The 23,876-nt window shown below is 42.5% G+C and overlaps 1 protein-coding gene across 1 annotated transcript in view; it reads right to left on the bottom strand.

Moving 5' to 3' along the window:
- The window catches only part of KIF26A (kinesin family member 26A), a 101,643-nt gene that overhangs the window by 3,874 nt on the left and 73,893 nt on the right, over window positions 1-23,876 (bottom strand). Inside the window, exons 6-12 of the mRNA XM_067295688.1 lie at window positions 12,917-13,126; window positions 10,944-11,037; window positions 10,199-10,461; window positions 9,770-9,953; window positions 9,315-9,474; window positions 7,458-7,620; window positions 3,506-6,890 (exon numbers count right to left, since the gene is read on the bottom strand). Coding sequence (XP_067151789.1) covers window positions 3,506-6,890; window positions 7,458-7,620; window positions 9,315-9,474; window positions 9,770-9,953; window positions 10,199-10,461; window positions 10,944-11,037; window positions 12,917-13,126 — 4,459 coding nt within the window. The remainder of the gene's footprint in view (window positions 1-3,505; window positions 6,891-7,457; window positions 7,621-9,314; window positions 9,475-9,769; window positions 9,954-10,198; window positions 10,462-10,943; window positions 11,038-12,916; window positions 13,127-23,876) is intronic.

Raw genomic sequence — 23,876 nt, 5'->3', positions numbered from 1 at the left:
AAGGGTCAGAGCATGACCTCATCTACTCCTCAACGACAGGGCTACAGATTTATAAACAAACAGCAAATTGTCACCATGATGCATCTGCTAGGACTCAAGTTTCCTGAAGCACAGACTGACTTGTGTCCTTCAAAAATGTTGGTAATTTTCTATATAATGGTTGGCACTTCAGTGTCCAAGATTTTTTGTGGTTGTAAGTCTCTCTCTCCATTTTCTGAGAGGCTGACCTTTATGCTGCATCTATCAAGGATGAGTATATGTATAGGGCTGCTCAGGCAATATTATAAAGTTGCATTCCAAACCTTAGGTAAATAGGAAGGCTGAAGGCCACCAGAAACAAGCTGAAGTGTCATGTGGTAGTAGTATGTACAAGCAGCTTCTGGCTGACAGGTGACAGTAAATTTAGTGCCTGAAAATTTTCCTCCTCTTACGGAAAACCAACTTAGAGGAAAGGACTCTTTTTTTTTTTTTTTCTGGTCTGATTGCTAATAGGGAGTACGTCATACAGACAAGTCAGTGCTGCTCAGAGGAGGATGCTCCTGAGATAACTTCTGAGACCTTTACAGGAGAGTTAAGTGCAAGTGAAGGCTGTCGGGTCAGCCCTGCCATAAAATTCAAGAAGAAACAGAGACAAAATCCCAGCATATTCCCCTAAGAGCAACACACCTGCATAGATACCTGAAGAGTTACCTGGTTTACATATTTTTAAGAAATAAATCCCTTATTCTTAATTGCTTCCCTGTTAATTTCTAAGTAACATCAATAATCACAAAGGAAACATTTTGGAAAGGGGAAGACTTGATCCTGCTTCTACCTTGATAGGCTGGAGATTAAGGGACTGAAGCATCTCTCATATGAGGAGAGGCTGAGGGAGTTGAGGCTGTTCAGCCTGGAGAAGAGAAGGCTCAGAGGGGATCTAATCAATGTGTACAAACATGTGATGGGAGAGTGTAAAGGAGATGGAACCAGACTCTTCTCAGAGTGACAGGACAAGAGCTAACGGGCACAAACTAAAACACAGGAAATTCTACCTCAACACAAGAAAATACTTCACTGTGAGGGTGGCTGAACACTGGAACAGGTTGCCCAGAGAGGCTGTGGTCTCCAGCCTTGGAGATACTCAAAACCCAACTGGACACAGTCCTGGGCAACCTGCTCTAGCTGACCCTGCCTAAGCAGGTGGGTTGGACCAGATAATCTCCAGAGGTGCCTTCAAACCCCAACTACTCTGTGACTCTGTGATACAACCCAAGGGAGATCTAAAAAACAGTCTCTCTGGACCATAAAAAGTGAATCTATGCGGTGTTAGCCTTCACCTGTTCATCACTGCCACCACTCCAATTTATTTAGCCTAAATCACAAATACAGTCCTGCCTGCTGAAATCACCCACTGTAACTCTGATCCTGTAACCTGCAGGACCCCTCTGAACAGGATACCGAACAGATGCAGTCAAACATACATACCAAGCAGACTAACTTCATATCATTCCATTGAGCCAGCCAAGGCCAATATCATTTCTTTAAGGTGGAGATGAAGTTAAAGAACAAGGGGAAAAGGTTTCCATTGACATCTGTGGAAGTAGGTTCTGTCCCCAGGACGGGCTTCCCTTCCAAAGCTTCCTTAAGTCCAGAGACTGCAAGTCTCCAACACAGCTTGACAATTTAAGCTACTCCAAGAATATGTCCAAAACTTTACAATGATGACAATATATTTTAGGCCAATAATGGGTCTACACAAAACCCTTCTTGTAAGAAATATTTAATGAAGTTCCTAGGAAACCTCATTTCATGTATAAAATACATTAGTGTGTCAAAGTGTAAAGCACTGAAAAAGTAATAGATAATTTACTGATACAGAGCAATTGCAATTGAAAAAATAAATAGTTTGTCATTTTTAAAGACGTTATAAGCATTTCCTGGGGCAAAAACAAATACAAATCCATCAGTGGGTAATACCTTCTCAATACATGTGCAACTTATACAGCTGTTAATATTGATTTGTAGGAAAGGTTTAAGAGGTTGATATCCTATGGAAAGAAAACTGTAGTAAATGTTGCACTAAGTCTCCAAACTAATTTATCACCTGCTGAAGCAATTCAGTTGCTTTGACCAGAAAGCACCATGAAATGTACCTCAGTTTAACCCATTTCAATCTACTGTCAGAACTGAGCATCATGTGTGTCTACAGGGCTTGTAATAGTTACCCCCTTTCAACCAAAGGGTCAGATTCGGTCACACTCCTGGTATTAGTGCATACTCTTTTTCCAGTAGTCAGCACACTTAGGTTGCTAAATCACACTACTGGCCAGCAGCTGCACCTCACACCTTGTCTCAGATTCTTTACAATACTACAGCACTTCCAAGCTGGACCAGTAAAAATGACTCTGTAACACCAGTCATAGAAACCTGATGCTGAAGCTGGCTACAGGCAGCAGCACTGACATGAGCACCACTTGCGAAAGCAACACAGAAAGGCTCTGGAGACCAGGAAAAGGGGACTTGGCTCTTGCACGATCACCTTTGTGTGGTACAATTGGACGTGTCTACCTCAGCACAGTGTAGGAGTGGGAGCCACCTCTTTTAAGTGATTCCCCCCCAACAAGTTTTCTATTGCTTACAGAATCTACATGTCCACTTTAAAATTTCCTTACAAAACCACTATTACAATACAATAATTTTGTAATTGCCTGGTAGTGTTAACTTAAGCTTTGCTGCATCCTGTATATGCACCCTTCCTCCTCTGCCTTACCTCCTCTTCCTCCTAAGCCTTACCTTTGGGTAATCTAATGCAAATCCAGCAATCCTCATTGATTCACAAACCCTCTTCTCTTCTTCAGGCCTGTTCCCCGTTTTCAAACTAAAGTCCCAGGACATCTCACTGAAATTCCCTCATAAATGTCTAGCCAACAGCAACTCTTCCTCTCCTTACTGCCATTCTCCCCACTTTTTACCCAGCCTGCAGAGGCACACTCTCTTCTTCCTCGTAAAAACTCATCAAGATCCACCCAGCACCCTCACTGCTCCCTGTCATGTGAAAAAAAAACTCCTTTTCTGGTCATGCTGCACAACGCTGAGAACACAGAGACGGCTGACGTGCTGCGATCGCTGCCGATCCCGCCGAGGAACATGCTCTCGCCCATCCCCTGGGCTCCCCCATCTGCCCGCAGCCATCTGCTCTCTCCTCCCTCGCAGGGAGATGGAAAGCGCCTTGGGGCACACTGCGCTTTTCCTGCCCTCTGAGACAGAGCACCTGGGTCGCACCTGCAGCCGCGAGGTGGCTTTGAAGTAAAATAAATACTGACAAGTGGCTTCTGTACGCGTATACGCCTGCACCACAAATGCATGCAGACACATTCAGCTCTGCACCGCGTCTTCCTCCAAGCCAAACAACCTTGCCCTCGCCGCCGGAGGCACCGTGAAAACTCAACGTCCCCGGGGACGCCGCCCTGCCGCATTTCGAGCGCATCTCGGGGAGCTCAAGCCCCACGTCCCGTTTGTTCCTTACCTGTCGATCTCTTCTTGGGAGATTTCAGGCTCCTCATGCGGCCCGGTGACGACATGCCGCTTTCGCTCATGGAGTCGTGCGCCGAGGAGGCACTGCCCGTCGCCTCGCTGTCCCGAATCATGCTTTCGTAGCCGCTGCTGCCTCCGCTGTGGTAAAAAAGAGCTGTCCTTCCCATGGCCGGTGGCAGTTCCCCGCTTAAAACGCTGCTGTTGTCGCTCCCGTGGCCGCTGCTGTACCGCTGAGGCCGCCGGGGTGCCGTTATCTTGCTGTAAGGAGACGGCAGCACCGGGATTTGTGACTTCTCATCGCTGAGGTTGATGCCACTGTCGTTGCCGCTGTCGGAGTCCGTGGAGCCTCGGAAGTGCCCCATCTTGGCAGAGCCGCCCGACACCAGCTCGTTCACGCGGCTGTTGGCCGCCCTCATGGCCTGCTTGGTCCCCATAATGGTTCCCCTGCCGGGTTTGCTGCTGACCGCCTGCACGGAGCGGGGGGCCGCCTTCCCGCTCGGAGCAGCGCTAGAGCTCTTCCCCACGGGCTGCGTCAGGGACTTTACTGAGGAACTGAGAGACCGGGAGCCACTGGTGGAGAGGCTCCGGTTTTTATTTCCATTGGCTTGGACTTTCTGGTTAGTTGTGCTTTTTGCCTGGCTGTTTTTACAGGCCACAGGGGCAGTGAAGGACTGCGGTAAAGTCACACTAGAAGCAACAGGAGGGACCCCCAGCCTCGGGACAGAGCGCCCTGCCCTGCTGTTATTAGCACTTGCGTTTTCCCTCGCCATGTTTGCTTTGGATCCTACTGAGGTCAGACTGTCGCACCTTTCCAGGGACATGTGACTTCCATAACGGTGGACAGCTTCGCTCTTCGATGCCTTTGTCTTTAAACTTGACGTCATCTTAGGCAAAGAGTGGTCGCCCTTCAGGTTCATTTTACTACTGGCACTTTCACTGACGCAAGATCCAGCTTTTGACCGCAAATCTGCTTCTTCTTCAGCCTTTGGGGTGGCAGCTCTGGCAAAGTCCAGGCCAGCAGCTTTTCCCCCACCATTACCCAGACCAACAGGTTTCTGTTCCAGGCTCGATTTGCGTACAGGAGGTGTTGGAGGTGTTGGCCCACCTGGCCTAGGTAACACGCTTGACTTCTGGGGCACGCTTTTCTTTCCCAGTGATGATTTCAAGCTGCCAGCAGCCAAGGGAGCATCTAAATTCCCTCCGGTCACAGCCTCTGACAAAGTACTGTTAGTGTGCGATACCGGCATCACACCCAGTGTGGTGGCTCCTCTCTTCAGCTGTGGCATCTTCATTGCAGTTTCTGACTTCTTTGCAGCTCCGCTGGAAGATTTGCAGGCCATTTCACAACCATCCACAACTCTCTGAGAACAGGCAAGCATAGTCTGCGACTTAGTTGGCCTGGATGCTGTACTGAAACACTGGGCAGCTTTTCCTGGCTGCTTATCAGTACCAAATGTGTGAGATTTTGGAGACAGCACTGGCTCTGCAGGATTTGTTTCCAATTGATTATCCGTGCGCAAGAGCCAGGGATCTTCAAATATACAATGTGGACTCTGCAGCTCTTTATAGCTGAGGACAGTATTATGGTGGATTGCAGACGAGGTAGTTTTTGTTTTCCTAGGAAGACTAGAATGTATGGTTTCTATCACAGGCGTATCTCGAGAATTAATAGATTTTATTTTTATGGGCTGATCAGTGACACAAAAAGCACTTTTTATCTGAGATGCTTTGGTAGTTTCTGGGGTTTGGGGACTTTTGCTGATGCCTGAGGACAGCTTGCTGGAACTCATGCTCTCACTCTCCAGCTCAGAGAAGCAAAACCCACTGTCATTCAGAGCACTTTTCAGTGGTATGGGTACATTAGGTGAATCCAAGTTGAAGGGTTCCTCAGACTTATTACAGCTGTAAGATGACTGTGCAATGAAACTGTCACTAGAATGTGCTCCATCACTTTCAATTGTACAGATGCTGACTTCGCTAAGCCATGAACTGATGGAGGAACGTCTGCTGCTGGTAAAGGGATCCTTAGCAAAGGGCACAACGATATCAATATTTACACCAGTAGAACTTTCCTGTGAGGTATAAGCATCAAACTCATCATTTATGCTGCTGATAATACTAACTGGCCTGGAACCTGATGCAAGGGCCTGAAGGGAGCAGTCGCTGTTAAAGCTAATGATACTGGAAGGTCTTCCATTATCCAAAATCCCACTAATGGATAGTTCTTCCACCACTGTGAAAACAAGCTCATCCTCTCCATTCAGCTCAACAGGCTGCTGCAAAGTCACTGTGGTGGTTAATATATCCCGATCAAAGCATTTACCTCTGAATGCGGACCGGAAGCTGTGTACCTCTATAGCACCCGACTGATTCTGGGTGTTGCTACCAACCAGAAATGTGCTTCCTATTGGGTTTTGCTCAGGTTTGTTAGCCATCTGCTTGCTCATTCCCACAGGAGGAGTCCGAACTGCATTGCTATTGTCCAACTCCAAACTCTCAGCCTTCGAGCTTGGCACTTGCTCTTTCTGCTGGGGAGGTGGGGGTGCTGGGCTTGGCAAGGGTCTCTTCATATACAGAGACTTTTCTTTACTGACAGGTTCAGCTGTGGCTTTATTCTGCTCCTGATTCCTTGAAGGGCTACTGCTTGAGGACTTCAGAGAATCTGTGATTGTCTCTCTCTCTTTCTCTCCCTCCAGTACTGAGTCTATTATTTTGCCATCAACTTTGCTCTGCTGCTTGGAATGCTCTGTTTTGAAGTGAGGTGTGCTCTTTTCATGACAATTGCCAACCCTTGGCGTAACAGCCTGGAAATGAAGATTATATCCTTTTTTTGGAGATGCAGTTTCTGGTGGAACTGGTTTCTTAAATCCTCCAGAAGGAGAAGATATCTTCTCCTTTATCAGTTTAGACTGTGTATTTTCTGTACCTCCAGGGACTGGACTACAATTGGATGCAACAGAGTTTTCTCCACAAGTGAATTTGATGGGTTCCTCACTTCCATCAATGCACTCTAACCTTTCTTGCAATTCAGCAAAAGTGTTGCATTTAAAATGATCCTTGTCAGAACTTCTACCAATAGCAGAATTGTCTTTACTTCTCTTCTTGTTTAGGGATGGGATTATGGGAACAAACTCTGGAGGACCTTCATTATCTGTCAATTCCCTGTCAGACAAAGCTGCACCATTGGGACCAACATAAATGACAGTATCACAAGACTGTTCACTGCTGGAGGAATAATCAGGATCACTAGATATGCTCAGGACAGGAAGGTCAGGGTCAAGGGCAACAGTTCGTGGGTGGAATGGTCGCAAATGGGGTGGTCTTCGGACATGTCCTTCTTCACATGAACTCTCTCCTCCAGATGAGCTGGATGCATACTGTAAATGATCAGTAAGGAAAAAGTTATCAATATTAATTGAAGTATATGTATGTAATTATATGGATGTGCACATAATTGGTAAAAAACTTAGGTATCCAATATACTGGGCTTTGTGTGTACTATCAAAACCACATCTAGTGGAAAAATGTTACAGTGTGAATTAAAATAACAAGGTCATGCTACATATATTTTACTATATCAGGAGTAATATAACAATCACACCTTTTCAGATAATTATCATTAAATATTATACATTGTCTTTCTCTTCATCAGTTTTCTGTTCCTTTCTTATGGGTTTTTAATTAACACAAATTGAAGCTTTTGCGATAGTTCCACATATAAGCAATGAAAGAATACATGTTTACAACAAAAAGAAAGGGAATTTCAGGATTAATGATCAAGGGGAGGGATGATGGCTCTGTGCCAAGCCATTTGTCAACTTCTCTCCTGAGCTTTTATGCATTTTGTATTACTTCTTACTGCCGAGAAATCCCACGTTCCCCCACCGAGAGGTTAAGAAAACTCATTTTCAGATGAACTAATTGCAGCTTGTTTGTGCACCAACCTTGGATTTCTTCTTTCTCATTCGGTGGATTCGCGATGCAAGCTGAATGGTTGTGAGAGTTTCTGCATAATTGGCTGGGGAGTCAGAAATATGCGCAATCATGGTTGTTCTGCAGTTGATGTTCCCAAGTGATTCCCTCAACAACATTGTCAACTTGTTGTCCCTGTGTAACAAATGAGAACACTGGGATAGTTTCAAGAAATTACAATCTTTTTTGCAGATTTTTGCACCACATATTGTGCTTTCATTATCATAGGATATATGCATGTATGGTACATGTGGATAAGAAATATGCTGCTATTATTTGACCATATGTAAAACACGTCTAAATGTACCATACAAAGATGCCATCATTTTGATAATTTATCTGCATGTGTAGTTGCGGTATGATAAGTCATTTTATTTGTTACTTAGACAATTCTAAAATGATATAATTCTAGTTTAGTTATCTCAGGTTTAGCTCGTATTACCCAAACAGCACATGGGTGCTAGATTTTTATCTGGGCAGGCTTAGTATCTGGACATACAAACTCTGTGAGTTATATGCAAACAATTTTGATATGAAGAAAAAAAGTAAGTTAACAGAAATAGTGAAAAGATCCCAAACAAATATATCATTAGATATCAGAAATATATTATCAGTTCCATCCCAGTTAATCTAGTTTCCTTTCTGCCTGCTGACTTTCCTCTCTGAAGGCTTTCCTGGTGACGTGAGTCCTCAGCTACAGACAGCAAAACTGAGAAGTCACTGCACTTTGTCCTCCGCTATTCTCCAAGACATCTCTCCAGCGGGGACCCCACAGCACCCTGGGGGCTGCTCCCTCCCGTTCCTCTGAGCTGGCCCACACACACAGGAACTGCCACTGTGTCTCTGCTCCCCAAACCAGCTTAGGTGACAAAGGGATCGCCCCTGAGAAACCACCCTTCTCTGTTCTAACTACCCACCCATCATCTACTCCACCAACAAACCTAGCAAGTAGCCTGAGAAAATTATCTATTTTCTGTCTCATACACAAGGACAGGACACCTGTTTGAGACGCCACACTAGATAAATAAGTGAAACGACATGATTGATAACAAAGGCATTAAGTTCTAATGCATCAAGACAAGCAGCAATTAAATTTTCAGTATTGCAGGCCAAGTTCTGGTTGGGGGGTTTACAATGTGGATGTTGTCTCTAGGCTGGGCTCCCCGCAGGTGTGTTTGACATAACATTAGTGTCAAGCACACTCCCACGAAGCAATACACCTACATGTTCGCTTCTGCTAAACAAATGTGCAAGTGAATAACACCGTCTTCCTCTTCTTTTTAATTGAAAAGATTAGTATGTGTGTATCACTCAAAAAACCAAACTGATTAACAGCCCTTTGATGACGATACTTCATATAGCTCATTGGTATTTTCTGAAATTTCAATAGAATTTCTAAATTTGGAAAACAGAGGGAAAATCCTATGAATTTTTTATGAAAATATTCACTACTTTTGTCCAGCTGGCTGAGACTGGTATAAGTTCCAAATCCAGGAGACAGAGAGGAGGGAGCAGAAAAGAAAACATTTTGACAATTTCTCTCTGTTTTTTCAAACATCAGTCCCTCCCCAACACACACACATTTCACCCAAACTAAGTATATGACAATATCCATATGATTTTTAGTCAGCTGAGTAAGGATTTCATGTTACTATGGGACCTTTAAAAATATGCAATATAATCATAAGTGATCTTGAAAGAAGACAGATCCCTCTCTGATAAAACTTCCTTTAACTTCCTCTTATATGAAGAGTACACTGTTGATGCAATTCACTGTTCAGGTAACACAAGCCACATATTTAAGGTAATGCATGCAATAATTCACTTACTTATATGGCACATGCTTAGCACCATTAATTAAGGCCAAAATTACATTGCCCAGGGCAGAGAGAGACAAACACAGAGAGCCTCCTCCATCTCGGGTCTTGCTCAGCACTTTTTCACAGCTCCCTAGATCAATGAGATGCAAGCGGCTGCGTCCTCCAGACACTAAAACAATAAGGGGAACATTTGTACATCATGTGATTGCATGGACCCAAGCCAGACTGAGTATTCAAAACATATTCAAATGAGGAAAATAATGAATGCAGCATGGGGTAATGCTCAAATTAAATATTAATGGCAGGGATACCAGATATTAGCCACAGCTACCAAAGTTAAAGGTGACTCTTGACTGGCTTGAGGGGTCACTTCATTTTTTCTTTACAAGTTTACTGCAAATTATTATTAAACTAACCCAAAACCAAGCCATTTAAAAACAAGCAATTGGGAAAATGATTCATACTTCCTCCTTTGCCACTCTTCTCCATGCGATATTGGTATATGTGAAGAGTGAAGAGCATATGCGAATTCCTCCTATCTTCTTCCTCACATTCAGGTTTGCTGGTACTTCTGGCAGCAATTGCAGCATCAAGGAAAAAGGCAGCTTTCTCTGCTGTCGGGGCTCTTAGCTCACTTTGGTTTTGGAGCTTGAATATAAACAAGAAAATGACTAATTAGCACAGGGGCGATTTTTTTTTTTTTGCTGAACTGGCTAAATCTCTAGGGTGCTAAAAGAAACAAATACGTACACCACGGGAGCAGGGCTTACAAATTAAAAGCAATAATTTTTTTTTACTGTCTCAAAAGTTGTTGTAGTTGTTGTCAGATAAAAGGAAATAAAACATGGAAGAAAGTCAGGCTCAGAAAATCTGTGTTGTGATATCCATTATACCTGGGTTCCACATATTGGATCTTCTCTCAGATAAACCCCAGGAGACTGGCCATCCTGAAGGCTGCCAGTGGCTACTTCAGCTAACAAATCCTTAAGGTTTTCATCTTTGCCACTGATCTCCACAGCAGATACTCTAATAGAGAAACGAGTCCCAGTTTTTTCTTTACGTTCATTGATTAATTTGAAGAGCCAAGAAATTGCACAGGGGATGATACCAAGGCTTTGTGTGGAATTATCTTTCCCAATCATGGTGTAAGATTTTCCTAGAATGGAAAGACAAAAGTGAACTTAATTCACCTTTCATGTACAAGACAGTTTCTCTTCATGCTGTCACCACTGCACATTCTATGTGATGACAGGTGCTGCACAGACAATGGGAAATAACAGATGCAAAAATGCAAAGTATTTAATTATTAATCCATTACTATTTATTCAACTAGTTTTGCCATTTTTGTAACTCAGACCCACAGCAAATTAAATTTTAAGAACATCTTTGATCTTTTGATTTTCATCATAATACACCTATATAAGCTTGCTCCTGAATAAGCTAATCTGATGTTACGTTTTACCTTTTCAAATTAAAACTTACAGTCCCTGTGTAGAAATAAACCATGATAAGTTTGCAAAGCTAATTAAAAAGAAATTCTAATCTATTCATATACTCCAGGTTTATTGTTCCAGGAGCTGACAGCATGTAATTACCAGGCTGACATAGTAATTAACTGTAACGAATTTGGGAGCTCACCAAGCTTGACATGACCAAAGCAAAATATGCAACCATCTGCACCATTCACAACAGACTGGATTACTTCTGCTACTGTTCCAGAGCATACCTCCGCCTGAAAGAAAGATTGGAGACAAATAAGTAAAAGAGTGTATACTGCTATGGGTTTTGCTATTCTTCTACATGAAAAGAATGACTTAGTATTTTTGAGGCACAATACTCTCCCCATGTTTATGGCATCAGTCGTATTATTTTAGTAGCTATGCTATCTTAAAAAGTAATAAAATCTACTACTATAGCCTAAAATAGTTTTCAATTCTATTAAACCAATTCTCTTGGAATATTGATTCTAAGACTAATGTAGCAAACTGAATGCTATCCAACCAGGCTTCCTGCTGGTGTAATAGCTTAGCCAAGGGTTTTCAGCAATAGTAGCAACTCCATTGAAATTAAGCTACTCAAGAGTGCTCACAGAAATTAAAAAGATATTCATACTGGAAAAAATGCATTAAGATCCTTGAATAGGATTTCATAGTATCACGCTTTCCTTTTCTAGGGGAAACATCATTGTCAGTAAAGAGAACTCGCTAAAATACTTGAGTGTACTAAAACCAGTTTATCCACGTCCGTGAAAGTTTCAAATACAATAGGATATATTAAGAATGGTAATGGGGGGAGGAGAGAATATGTAACTACAGTGAAATGATAAGGCTCTGTTTGCAGGTGCACAGCAGAAAGCATGCCTTGAGCGATGACACCTGCACCAAAGTCACTGTGCTGGCCGGCATCACTTAGACATGCCACAAACGGGCCCCTGGAAAGGCCCATCACGAGAACCTGAAAGAGCCTAGCCCACGCTGGGGTCAAAAACCTAGAGGATGGGTGCCAAAACCAGCACGGCAGCACACTGCAATGGGCCACCTTGCAGCCAGGCTGGCAACGGGACCTTCAGTAACCATAAGAAACAGCCATGTCCAGTTCCAGACTAACGCTGAGATCAGCGTTGTGAATTCCTGCACAAAGACACCGTTTGGCTTATCCAGTATCTTAAAACCAGGCTCCTGCTGAGGTGGCCGCAGCCTTACGCACGGGTCTGTGAGGGCCATTATTCTGCATCTTTAAGGCTGAACTTAGACCAAATAGACGTTTTCATGTATCTGATTTGGGAGCCAAAAAGAAAACAAAATAATAGTAGAAGACTGGAGGATGGGTTTCTGAACTCGATCTTGTCTTGTTTTCTCAACTTTAATAAACCATTTTCACTCTGAATGTTCTGTGTTTTATTTTTCTTTCACCAAACCCTTTTTTTCCAGGCAGTTTAAACTTGAAGTGGTTCTCCATACTCTGCTTAATTTGTTCTCCTTTCTAAAGCTGCTCTACAATTTTTTTCTGCACCCACGATTTTGCTTGGAAGGGAGTTTCAGGTGTCCAGTAAATATACCCTTTTGCAGGGCAATAGAATGACATGAACCATCAGCACCACCATCAAGATAAAAGAATCGGTCAAATACACAGCATAAATAAATTGGAAAAGGAAAGGAAAATACAAAAGCTCCCCATCTGTTACAGTACAGCAATCCCATGGGGTGAGCTGTATCTCTTCTCCTAACAACAGCATTTAGCTTAACTTTAAGCACACGCTCATTTCCCATTGAAAGCAGTGGGGAAGGACTTCATTTCAGTGACATCATATGGGTTAAAACTTAACTGAATGGAAAAGCAAATTTCAAATTGGCTGTGTGTCTTTCAGTAACAAGAGAAAATGCAGGAAGATAATTTAGTCAGCAAATCCATCTCCCCAGCTACTACTCCTTAATTTTACATCTCAGCTAAACTGAAAATGTAGGAATTTAACCACTCATCTATTAATTACTGCGTTTTTTTCCAGGCATTAAGGCAACTCATTCAAAATTCCCCAGAACCAGAACTCTTAAGGCAATCAAATGCAGTGGCCATGAAAAGACTCAGGAGGTTTATACGAGTTTCTGCAGTACCTGTGAAGCATCCTGGGGGAATACTGCATCAAAAGCAAACATCTTTGGGACAGCAACAACGCCTCTCCTGTGACCTACGTTGGAAGGCCCACTTGTAGCTGGATCATAAAGCGTGATTTGCTTTTTTCGTGGATCTACCTTTAGGAAGGACATGGATTCAGATGTTTCATGTGCTCCTTGAGAGGGACAAATCCTTACCATCACCTTCACCTGCAAGTATTTAGAAGGAGATGACAACTTTAGTTTCCAGCTACAGATAAACACATGCAAAGCATTTCTCCCAAACCCACTCCCCCTCCCAAGACATGATCATTTGTAATATTTAGGTGTCAGAACAACAGTGAGACATAACCAGAGCCAGATTTTCCAGACTGGCTTCCACCCTGGGGTCTGCACTGAACTTACTTTTAAAGGTGCGCTTTTGCCCCTCCAGTTAACTCTGTTCCGATCTTACCATTTCAAATTCTAAATACTTGAGCTGTAGGTATAATCTTCTGTAGGTGTAATACCGTGCCTAAAGAAAAGGAAACTCTAGTCTCCTACCTTTCATATATTTAATGTGACCAAACGTACAAACTGTTCCACTCTGAAAATCAGTCTGAATAATGCAAAGCTCGGACAACTAGCGCATTCAAACTGAACTAAGCCTGGAAACGTTCAATTCCTTGCTCACATTCTTCTAACAAGAAGGTGCTTCTCTGATAGCCTTCCCGGGCAGATGCCTTTACACTGTCATTGCTAGGCTCTTCAGTGGTTAGCTACCGATTTACTGGAAGTCTTGAGGAAGGGAGAAAAAAAAATTTTACAAGTCCCGAAGCCTCAAAACAAACCACTCACAAAGCACATTTCTACTGCAGTAGTGCTACTGCTTGTTTCCTACACGTGGCATTTTGAGACGGTATTTTTAGAGAGCTCAGACACATTGGCTGTGATTTCCAGAGCTGCTTAGGGGGAGCCAAGTGACTGGGTCACACTGAAGTTCAGCGGGGGCTGCACACCTGCTTCCTTTAACCTCCTGGAAATCAGGCTCTTGTTTTGGAAAACTGTGTGAGATATTTATTGCCTCACACCCACTTATGACCATTTATCCTTATGAAATGCTCCCAGATCAGAACCAGCATATTTTATGCACCTGGCACTGAAGTAAATGACTATACCAGGCACAGGGAATCACTTTGCAGATCTTCAATTCTGTACTGTCCAGCAGATTCAAACTTAGAGAAAAGCAATGCTTTGCCAGAGTGACTCTCTGTGCCCAGTATGAAACGTTTCGGTAACAAGCTAAATGACAGTATTATGTCCTTATCCAGCTACAGGAGCACCGTCACAGCAACTGTGATCCTAGGCTTCACCAGTGTTAAGCTAGATACTAAGGGAAGAGCCTCAGCGGCTGTAATCCACTACTGCCAGCAGAACTGGAACAATTTACCCCCGCACTCTGCAGAGCGCCCATCATGAGCCTCACCTTCTGCGATGCACCTACTGACCATTACCAAACACACGCTCCTCCTTTTACAGCGTTTCCATCCGATTTACAAGTGGAGTGACAGATAGCAACCCCTCTGCTGCAAATCTGCCGGGCGAGTCCCGCAAGCACAGAGCGTGCAGCAGCTTGCTGACCTGAGTCAGGCCCTGCTCTAGCACGGAGTCACGTGTTGCGTGGGGAAGCCGGGCTAGAAAGCATGGATTTCTGATGAAGAAAGATCCACTTTTCCAGTAACTTACTGTTGCTGAATTTAACCTTAAATCTCCCAGAACAATTTGACTCTTGCTTACTACATTCCAAGAATGTTTTTTTTCATTAAAATGTTGTGCATTTATTCCGCTGACACAATTTGACTCATTTTGTTTCTACAAAACAATGCACTTAGTGGTCAGCACCTCCCCATCGCTCCCAGTTCCAGAGAAATAACAGCCAGAGAAGAACCAAAAGTGAAAATCTACTTCAGCAAAGCACGAAGGGGGAAGAGCAGGCCTCCAGGCACTGCCATGGACAGAGACCTGAGCAGGCTGAGCCGTCCTGCAGGGACCCCCTTTCATACCAGGACATGGTGAAAAGGTGGTGGCCTCCATGGCTGGTGCAAGCCAAGCGTGCTGCCTGCGCCAGGAAGGTTCACAGCAGATGGGCGGGAGCAGCACGACGCACCACACTGAACCGTCCCACCTGTATCCGCTGGGGACGGTGGGTTATCTGAAGATTTCATTTAGATCCCCAGCTGTTTTGCTTCTCCAAAGCCTCCTTTCCACTGCACGCAGGCATCCCTGTACAGTCACTCGGGGTACGGCTGAGCACTGTTGCAGGAAGCACTTTCCGAAAGCGACTCATGAAAACTTCCCCCCATTTTTTCAAAGAGAGAGGTTAAGAAACAACCAACCCCTCCAGTAAATGCTACAGGAGGCTCCACCAAAGGTAGCACCAAATTCTTCCAACCCATTGACTCAAGCCGTCCCCTGATTTCAGCACTTTGCTTTCTTTCCTCTTGCATACTGATATGAATATGAAAATACCGTCTCAGAAAATAAACGAACCTTAAAATAAATGAAACAGCTGCTTCAAAAGCAAAAATGCATCAGAGGTGACAGGCTCAAGGCTGTTTCCCCATAAAAGCCCCACGAAGCCAGCTTTGTGTGGTGTTACCTCAACCTTGACGTGCTACCAAGGGGCTCAGAAAAATAACCTTCCTCAGGAAAAATAAGTAAATAAATAAATATATACACCAATACAAATGCCCACTTCAGGGTCACTCAATTAAAATGAATGTTTAAAATACACACTGTTTTCAAAGCGTGTCTCTAAACAGTCCTTTCTTTTCTCTCTTATGCCTATTATTAGATTATAGCAGTCAGAGCTAGTATAAGAGGAAAATTGGTTTGCCCCTGACCTCAACAGCGCATTACCTCCGTCAGCACTGCTCCCCTTAACACAATGATGGCTTCACCCCCAGAAAAAGCTCGTGTCAAATCAGCTTTTTGAGTCCATCTCTCTGAAGCTGGAGGACACTAAATGCTCTCCCCATAATGCATCAGATTCTAACTCTTACCAGGCCTCAAAGGCCATGTTCATTTTTCCAGTGAAAGTGAGCTTTCAAGGGAAAGGGGAGGGAGAAGAGAAAAGGGGCCGGAGGGAGCTCCTTTTTTAGCATTCTGATGCTGAGCTGGACACTGACTTCACTTGGAAATAAAGTGGAAATGCCCATGTAAGTACTACAAGAAAAAAAGATTGCTCAAATCTATCCTTTTGAAACAGCAAAACGTAACTGCAAGCAAATCCTGGGTGCATGCACATGGTTCTCAGTACACAAAAGATATGTGCATCTATACTGCATCGATATCAGCTACTGGTAACACTTTGTGGGCAGTGATAAAAACACAAGAGAAGGAATTTGGAGGAGAATGAATGAAGAAACAGAATTAAAACCAGTCTGAAAGAAAAAAAAGGAGAGACAGAGAAGGAATGGCAACAGGAGGAAAAAGAGAGACACAGAAGAGACAAACACAAAAGAAAGGAAAGACCACACAAACACAGTGGTTCCAGAAAAGTCATCTCAGGCTCCAGGCATCTGCACCCTGACCACTTTTAGATCCCTTAAAGGGAGCTAAGATGGCATATCCTTCCTGTGATGGGGATGATCCTTCCTTTTAGAACAGGGGATTTTTAGTAACTCCCTTTATTTCTCTTTTCTGTATTTCTTCCCTTAAAACATAACTGTTCTCTTCAATGTCACAGAAAGATGCAGAGTAAGGAGAAGAATTATAGGTGGAAGCTCTATAAAGGATACAGGGATTGGTACACACACATTAATACACACACTGAATACTGGATGGAGGATGAATTTTAATGAGTGCGTTGACAAAGAGGAGAGGTTTGTATCTGAGTTCAATTTCTGCAAATAAAACTAAAAGAAACAAAAACGTCACAATACATGCACATTATTAATATTTTTCTCAGGGCCTGAAGCCATCTTGAATCATGCAAATCACTGAAGTATCTCATTAATTAACTGGCTCTGTAGTCTTGTGAGTTTTGTACACTGGGGGTTAACACACAACTGCTGAACTTTCCAAATTCATGTTTCTGCAGGAACCAGGAGGTCAGCGGAATCGCTGAAGGAAATCCTATTAAAATCAAAAGTGTTTGGGAAAAGAAGATGGTAAACGCATCCTGAATACACCATTAAAAGATAAAGAATTTAATAAATAAACATAATAGCATATAATTTGGAAAAGCTGTGGAAAAGGGCATGAGGTCTGAGGCCCACCTACCCACACAACAGTGGGTGTAATTTCAACCATAACTGGCAAGGATAAGAGAGATTCACAGTAATTAGGGATTTCTTTTTTTAGGTTTATCTATCTGTCAGCCCACAGTAGAAATCAGGGAAAAGAAAGGTTATAAAAACAAACATTTGCAAGTTACAATTCACCTGTTCCAGCCATGGCAGGCAAACCCAGTGGATGGATGCTTGTAGCATAAAAAAATAAAAATAAAAGTCAAACCACTGTTTTAGGCACACATCGATAGAGTTCTAAGGGAGGCAAACCGACAAAAGGCAGATTTCTGCAAAAAAATGTAACTTCCAGAATCGGAGAGAGAAAAACCCTTTGTGTGGAGAACAATGGAAATGGCTAGACCCCAGTTAGTTTTTAAAACATCCAAAGAGACCATTAGAGAATCACTGATCTAGAGAGTACACTCAAATATCGGCAATTTGTGGGACACAGGCGTGAACCAAAACGCTAGACCTGGACATCTTTGACCCTTCTGAGAGTCAAATCTAGGTACATGCTTAGCACCTAAACACTGAAACATCTCAGAAACACATGTGAGCTGGTACCAGCCCGTCCTCCTCTTACAGGTCCTTGCTACAGGCTCCTGTTTGGCACCCGAGGGTCATGAGGAGAGACCTGGTGCCCTGCCAGGCTCGCTGCTACTGTGGCAGGACCACTGGCCCCAGGCGCTGCCCTTTGCATGGCCTGGCCGAGCGCGGGCTGCTCTCTGACCTCCACACCGCCTGGTTTCAAACTGGCTGGAGTTGAGGAGAACAGGGAAAGGGAGTCACAGCAACCAAAACAATGGCCTCATTGCAGAACCGGTCAAGATAGTGCAAAACATCAGGGATATAGCGAAGTGTCAGAAAGCAGGTTTGGGAAAAGTAAGAGACAGTCCGAAAAATCCCAAATTCCAAATTTCTCTCAGGCTTGTTTCTGACAGCAGACATGAATGTGAGACTGATGGCCAGAGACAAGCTAGTAGTTTTGTCTAATGAAGCCCATGTATTTTGGATATGCTGAACTGAAGGGAGCTACAGCAAAGCTACAAGTCAATGAACATGAAATTCCACCAAGCTCATTGAGGCAAGCATCATCTCAGAAGAAATCACGTCCAAGGCTGAATTTGTAGAGAAATGAGCCAGTGGATAACAGAGACAATGACACAACCCTACACAATTTTAGCTGAAAGATCTAAACAAAGAATTACCCACCGTGAGTCATTAAAAAGGATCTTCTGCACTGTAAGACAGAAACAGCCAGGAGACTGAGACAGTCAGGACCACATCAGTTATTACCACGTAATCAAAAGAGATGGAAGGGCCATCAACACCAAGACCAAAGAGAGGGTAGGAACTGTCTCACACCTAACACAAAGAACCAGATGATTTGGATTCTGTGCCTAAGACTATCACAGACCTCTAGCCCATTTTTTAGGCGATAAATACAAAAACTATTATATATGGGAAAGTTGGGCATTCACCTTTCAGTGGAGTGAAGGATGCCAAACACTCTACATAGTTTAATTTCGGGCAGACATGTAGACAGAAAATACTCCACTAATTCACTAAGTAATGACTAGACTCCATGGCATTTTGAATGCTGAGGAAATTAAGACCTTGACCCAGCCAAATATGTTAGCACAGGCATAACTATAACATATGGTACCTTCTTTGAAATCAATGCATCTGTAGGGATCACGTGTTTATAGTGATGCTTTGTTAGCATTTGATGCTTATATACTTGTCGAGATTAAAATTAAACAGACGAGAAGGAAAAAATAGAAGGCACATATTAAAAAGCATGTAAAAATTTAAAATACATAAGCTTGAGCCTTTGTTGCTAAAATAAACTATGACTTTATCTGTCTGTATTTTGGGAAAGTGCTGGCACTATACTGGAATCCATTCTAGAAATGCTGGTCATATTCTGCGTTACAGCAGGATCATAATCCTTAAATGAACAAGCAATTTGGTCTTTAGCAATAAATGTCATTATATCAAATTTGAATGGACACTAAATATTCCCTGGAAACAAACATCCTTGACAAGCATCACCCAGCCAGGAAGCTAATTTTGTCCAATGTTCACAAAATGCCATATAACAGTGGGTTAATTAAATAACTACGTTTAGACATCCACCATTCTGAATTAAGATTTCTCACCAAGAAATTACAAAGAATTCACGTTCAGTTGAATAAAGGCCCTTTTCCAATGAAATCACTTATTTTTTCAACTACAGTGTAAATCAAATGACAAAAGTCCTAGTTCAGAGCCAATATTTTTCATGGATTTAATTGTAACTGACAGATATATAACCCTTGCTAAATTGGTTTACTGTGTGTAGTTCTTACAAGCCTTTCATATACTGCCACTACCAATGGATGGCGAATTTATATGCAAAATTGCTATGCTAGTATAGACCATCTAGCTCCCCTGGGAGAACCTAAAAAAAATCACTTCTGTATTGTACTCTATTAAGGAAGAATTGATTCTCTATTCCCAGAAGACATGAAGAAAACTGTTTCGTTTTTAAAGGTGGAAACAGAGTAGAAGAAATTGTGTATTTTTATCTAATTTTTCACATTTTTGCTTAAGCTGTTCAAGGTATTGCAGCAGGCACATATGTTCCTCGGATTATACAGGCCTGTATACATGGATGGAAGAGTACTTAGTATGATACATGATTTATATCAGAAATAACACTCTAGTCATTAGGAAACAAGCAGCCATAAAGATGACAAAATTAAGTACCTATTTGTTATCCGTCATCAAGCTATCATAAGAACCAGTGAATGGGACATACAACACAGTTAAGAAAACCCTGCATGATCAGTAAATCATATTAGCAGTACCTTAGCTATGGCTTGGAAAAGAATAAATGAAAGTAAATGTTTAAAACTTGTAAGTGGAGACTAATATGTATATACCTGTCCAAGAAACATGTTTGGCAATTCAGGTTCCCTCTAAATGCACCACTTCAGTTGTCTCATACAGAAGGCTTCTGTCATTCTGACATAAAAAATTGACAGGATCTTTGGAAGAGACAAGCACTTAAAGTTGCTGTTGTAAGTGATGCAGCATTATAAAGAGCACTGAATAGAACCCTAGAAAAAACATTTTGCATGAAAAAGGCTTCCTACCATGCTAAGAAAAATAGCAAATTAGAATGCTACACAGCAGCCACTGTAAAAAGGATGTCTTTTTTAATAACACAATATGATAAATTATCTTAAGTAGCACATTAATGTCAGAAATTGAGCATAATCTAACTTCTTTCCAGTGACAATATTAAATGGCTTTCAGACGTCTTTCCTCCTATTCTGACATTAAATTTAATAACACCCAGAGAGACCACAAAAATGATTCAGTTACAAGAATCATACTGCAGTGGATCATTGCCTTTTAAGTAGGACTCAGCAAAATGATTTGGACTCTGATGTTTTTGGCACATTGGAGAGAAAGGTATGAAATTTACTATGTAACATTTATCAGTAGTAAGCAAAATTCCTTTCAGTATACAGTTTGCCAATGGTAATGGGATTTTCTTTTGTGCGTGAGGGTTTGATAACTGTTGATTACATGAAACAGGCCCCAGAGAGATCCTACAGTTCTAAATTTGTTTCAACCTTTCCCTGCTTGGTATTCCTGAATATTAAGGCCCCTGCTAGCACCTGTTGGAGTATATAACATTTTACACTCTTCATGAAGAAGAGTAAGCAAAAGGCTTAATTAGAAATTCTTATCACGGGACAAACCCACATGCTCCTGCTGAAATTCTGATAAGGGAAAATTGGCATTTGTGAAACGTAAGAGGAATTAATGAGACATTTATTTTCCACCTTCCCAGAGAGTACTGAAAACAATGAGAAATTATAAGTAGAAATTGCAAAAGATACATAGAGGGTCACTGTTGTAGTAAGTGGCCAATAACAAAGGTATTCAATGCCCATTAAAGCCATACAGCAATTTCACCAGCAGAACCGCATGACATGCATGGGGATGATGTTGTTAAGAACAAGCTCTTATGCAAATGCTCACTGACTCTTCTACAGAGCTCTAGCATATACATTCTGCCAATAAAAGCTCCATCACAAATCCCTATTATATCATATTTATCCATGTGTCTACTAGTTTCAATCTTTATTATTGTTTCAGCCACCTTGTCTGGGATGAAAGTCAGCCTTAATAGTCTATACTTCCTAGATTCCCTCCACAGCCCTTTTTTCCCCCTTTTGGCCCCAAAGTGACATCACATTTTCCACCTTCTACTCCTCTAAGGCTTATAATGTATTGAATACCATCTAAAAGACAACACTGAGCACAGGTTGGGGGGAAAAAATACTAATGAGAAAGCAGTGGTTTCTCATGTGTACAGCAGAAAATGGTGAGGAACCAACCCTCCACGTCACAAGTAACTTCATATGACAAAACAGCAGCAAACTGGGAGGTGAGGAAGGAAAATACTGCCCTACCAGCTGCTTAATGCATTGTAATCACACAGTAATAATAGGGCCAGACACACCACTGACCCGGGAACGATCAAAGAAACCAGGGAGAGAGCCCGCCACAGCCCCAGATGCTGCTGTAGGAGAAACTGATTCCAGAATCCAACCTGGATTCTGTCCCATATGTGGACATCGTACTTATTATTGGTCAGGCTGCAAGAAGAAGCTGAGGAAGAAGACAATTAGGAAGAGTCTAAAGTAAAAAGCTGTTAGAAGAGACTGAAGTTAACAGAGGACCTCAGCACTTCTGCCAGCATTTGCTCATTGCTCTCTCAATTGCAATGATACTTAAAGCAGTGAGGAAGAAAGGTAATTACTTTATTTGCATCACCGCCATAAGGAGATGCTGTCTGGCTAAGATTGACCAGCAGAAGCTGGTGAAGAGGAAAAAATATAATGGAGAATGTTATCCCACTGTGCAATAAATGCTACCAAAAGCTACTTGGCACTAGCATTTGCTCAGAAAAGGTGAAACTATGACCGTTCAGCGCTAAAGAACACCTATATAGGGTTGACACCTTTCCTTTGACCAAAAGCTGTAATTAGGATAAATGAAATTTCATTTGTGCTGACTCACGATTTTTACAAAGTGCTATATTGCTGGAGATTTTAAGGCTAAAAATTGTAATTTAAAAAGTTGCAAAGGAGGGATGGGTTAACAGAATCATTTAAGAGAAACTGCACATTTTAAACTGTGAATCAGAGAAGATGCCTAATTGTCTTCTTCTTAGAGCAAGACTAACAGCCAGCACACCCCATCAACATTTGGATGGTCTAGATCTTAACTCAAGTGAACTGAGTAGGGGTGATTCTGCTAGCAGAGAGCTCTTATCCTCTGCAGCACAGCACAGGGGGTTTCCAAACAGTGGTCAACAAGTAACCTGGTGAGAAGTCCACAGCTGGAACCCTGGGCCCAAGCAAACAGTATCTTCAACAATGTTTTCAGCTGAGAGCTAAACAAGAAACATTTGAGGGTCCACAGCAGCTTGTCAATCCAAAAATTCTGGAAACCCTTGTTGTCATGTGTCAGGCAGGGGACAGATACCACCCACATTGCCAAAATGCTCCATATCCATGCTGGAGGAGAAGCTCCTTCAGCTGAACAGGTGGGCACAACCCTGGTCTGTGGGTTGGCTCAAGGTCCTACCATGTTCCCAGCCATTCTAGTAGAGCTCTTCCCTTTGATTAGACCTCTGCTGTGCTTACTGATTAAAAAGGTAGGTAGACCACATGATCCAAGACGTATAATTTCCTGCCATCTGGGACCATGCACTTGATCTATATTAGACTTTGCTGATCTACTTGAAGACATCAGATAAACCAGAGCTTTCTATGACACACAAGTTATGCAGGTTGGCTCCACTAACCACCCTGAGAATGCAGGAAAAAGGCTGAAGTCCCTTGGCTACACACAGGTGGAGGCACAGAAGTGCTGTGAGGTGAGGTGCAGAGAAACAGTTCTTTGAGCTTCAGGCACAAGGAGATGCAAACACACTTAAAGAGTCTTCTTAAGGCCATTCCCTAGTGCCACAGCTAAGTGAAGAGGCAGGCACAGCAAACGGGCTCTACTAAAATATATGGACAGAAAGGGTGTTCCTTATTCAATTCTTCTGCCACCTGAGAATCTCTAAGTGACTGTGCCATGCTTACTGTATTTCACAATATTGCATCCTCCTTTCTAACATACCAGAAAAACAGTGGCAGAAACCATATTTTCATCTGTGAGTTCATAAAACAACGCAATGACTGTTTTCTTTTCCATTTAGCGCAAACTCACTGTCTTAAGAGAATACAAAGTATTCTCTGTAAACAACAGTATCAGTTATAGGTATTTAGGCTGACAATTTCTTTTTGTTAATGCTGTGTTGTACGGTTACTGAAGATGCATATTTTAGCTCTCCTGTGCACATTAAGTACTTCAATTCTATCTTCAAATGCTAATGCCAAGTAACCTATATAAATAAGTATTCAGCCACATGCCCTCGATGCGTCACCTTAACCCACAGGAGACGGACAGCACCAGCATCAGCGGTTGAGCCTTGCAGGCAATGCAGAGACTACTTCTGCCAGAGGAGAAGCCCATATATGTGCGTTGGTTTTGGATCAGTGAAGTCAAAGGAAAATTTTGCTGCTTACTTAATAGCAGGAAGGTCGAAACAGCCTTTGTCAATACCATTGCCAGTG

Source organism: Apteryx mantelli, chromosome 4, assembly GCF_036417845.1.
Source record: "Apteryx mantelli isolate bAptMan1 chromosome 4, bAptMan1.hap1, whole genome shotgun sequence".
NCBI lineage: Eukaryota > Metazoa > Chordata > Aves > Apterygiformes > Apterygidae > Apteryx > Apteryx mantelli.
The sequence above is the reverse complement of the archived record's forward strand: the minus strand, read 5'-3'. Positions and strand labels throughout refer to the sequence as shown.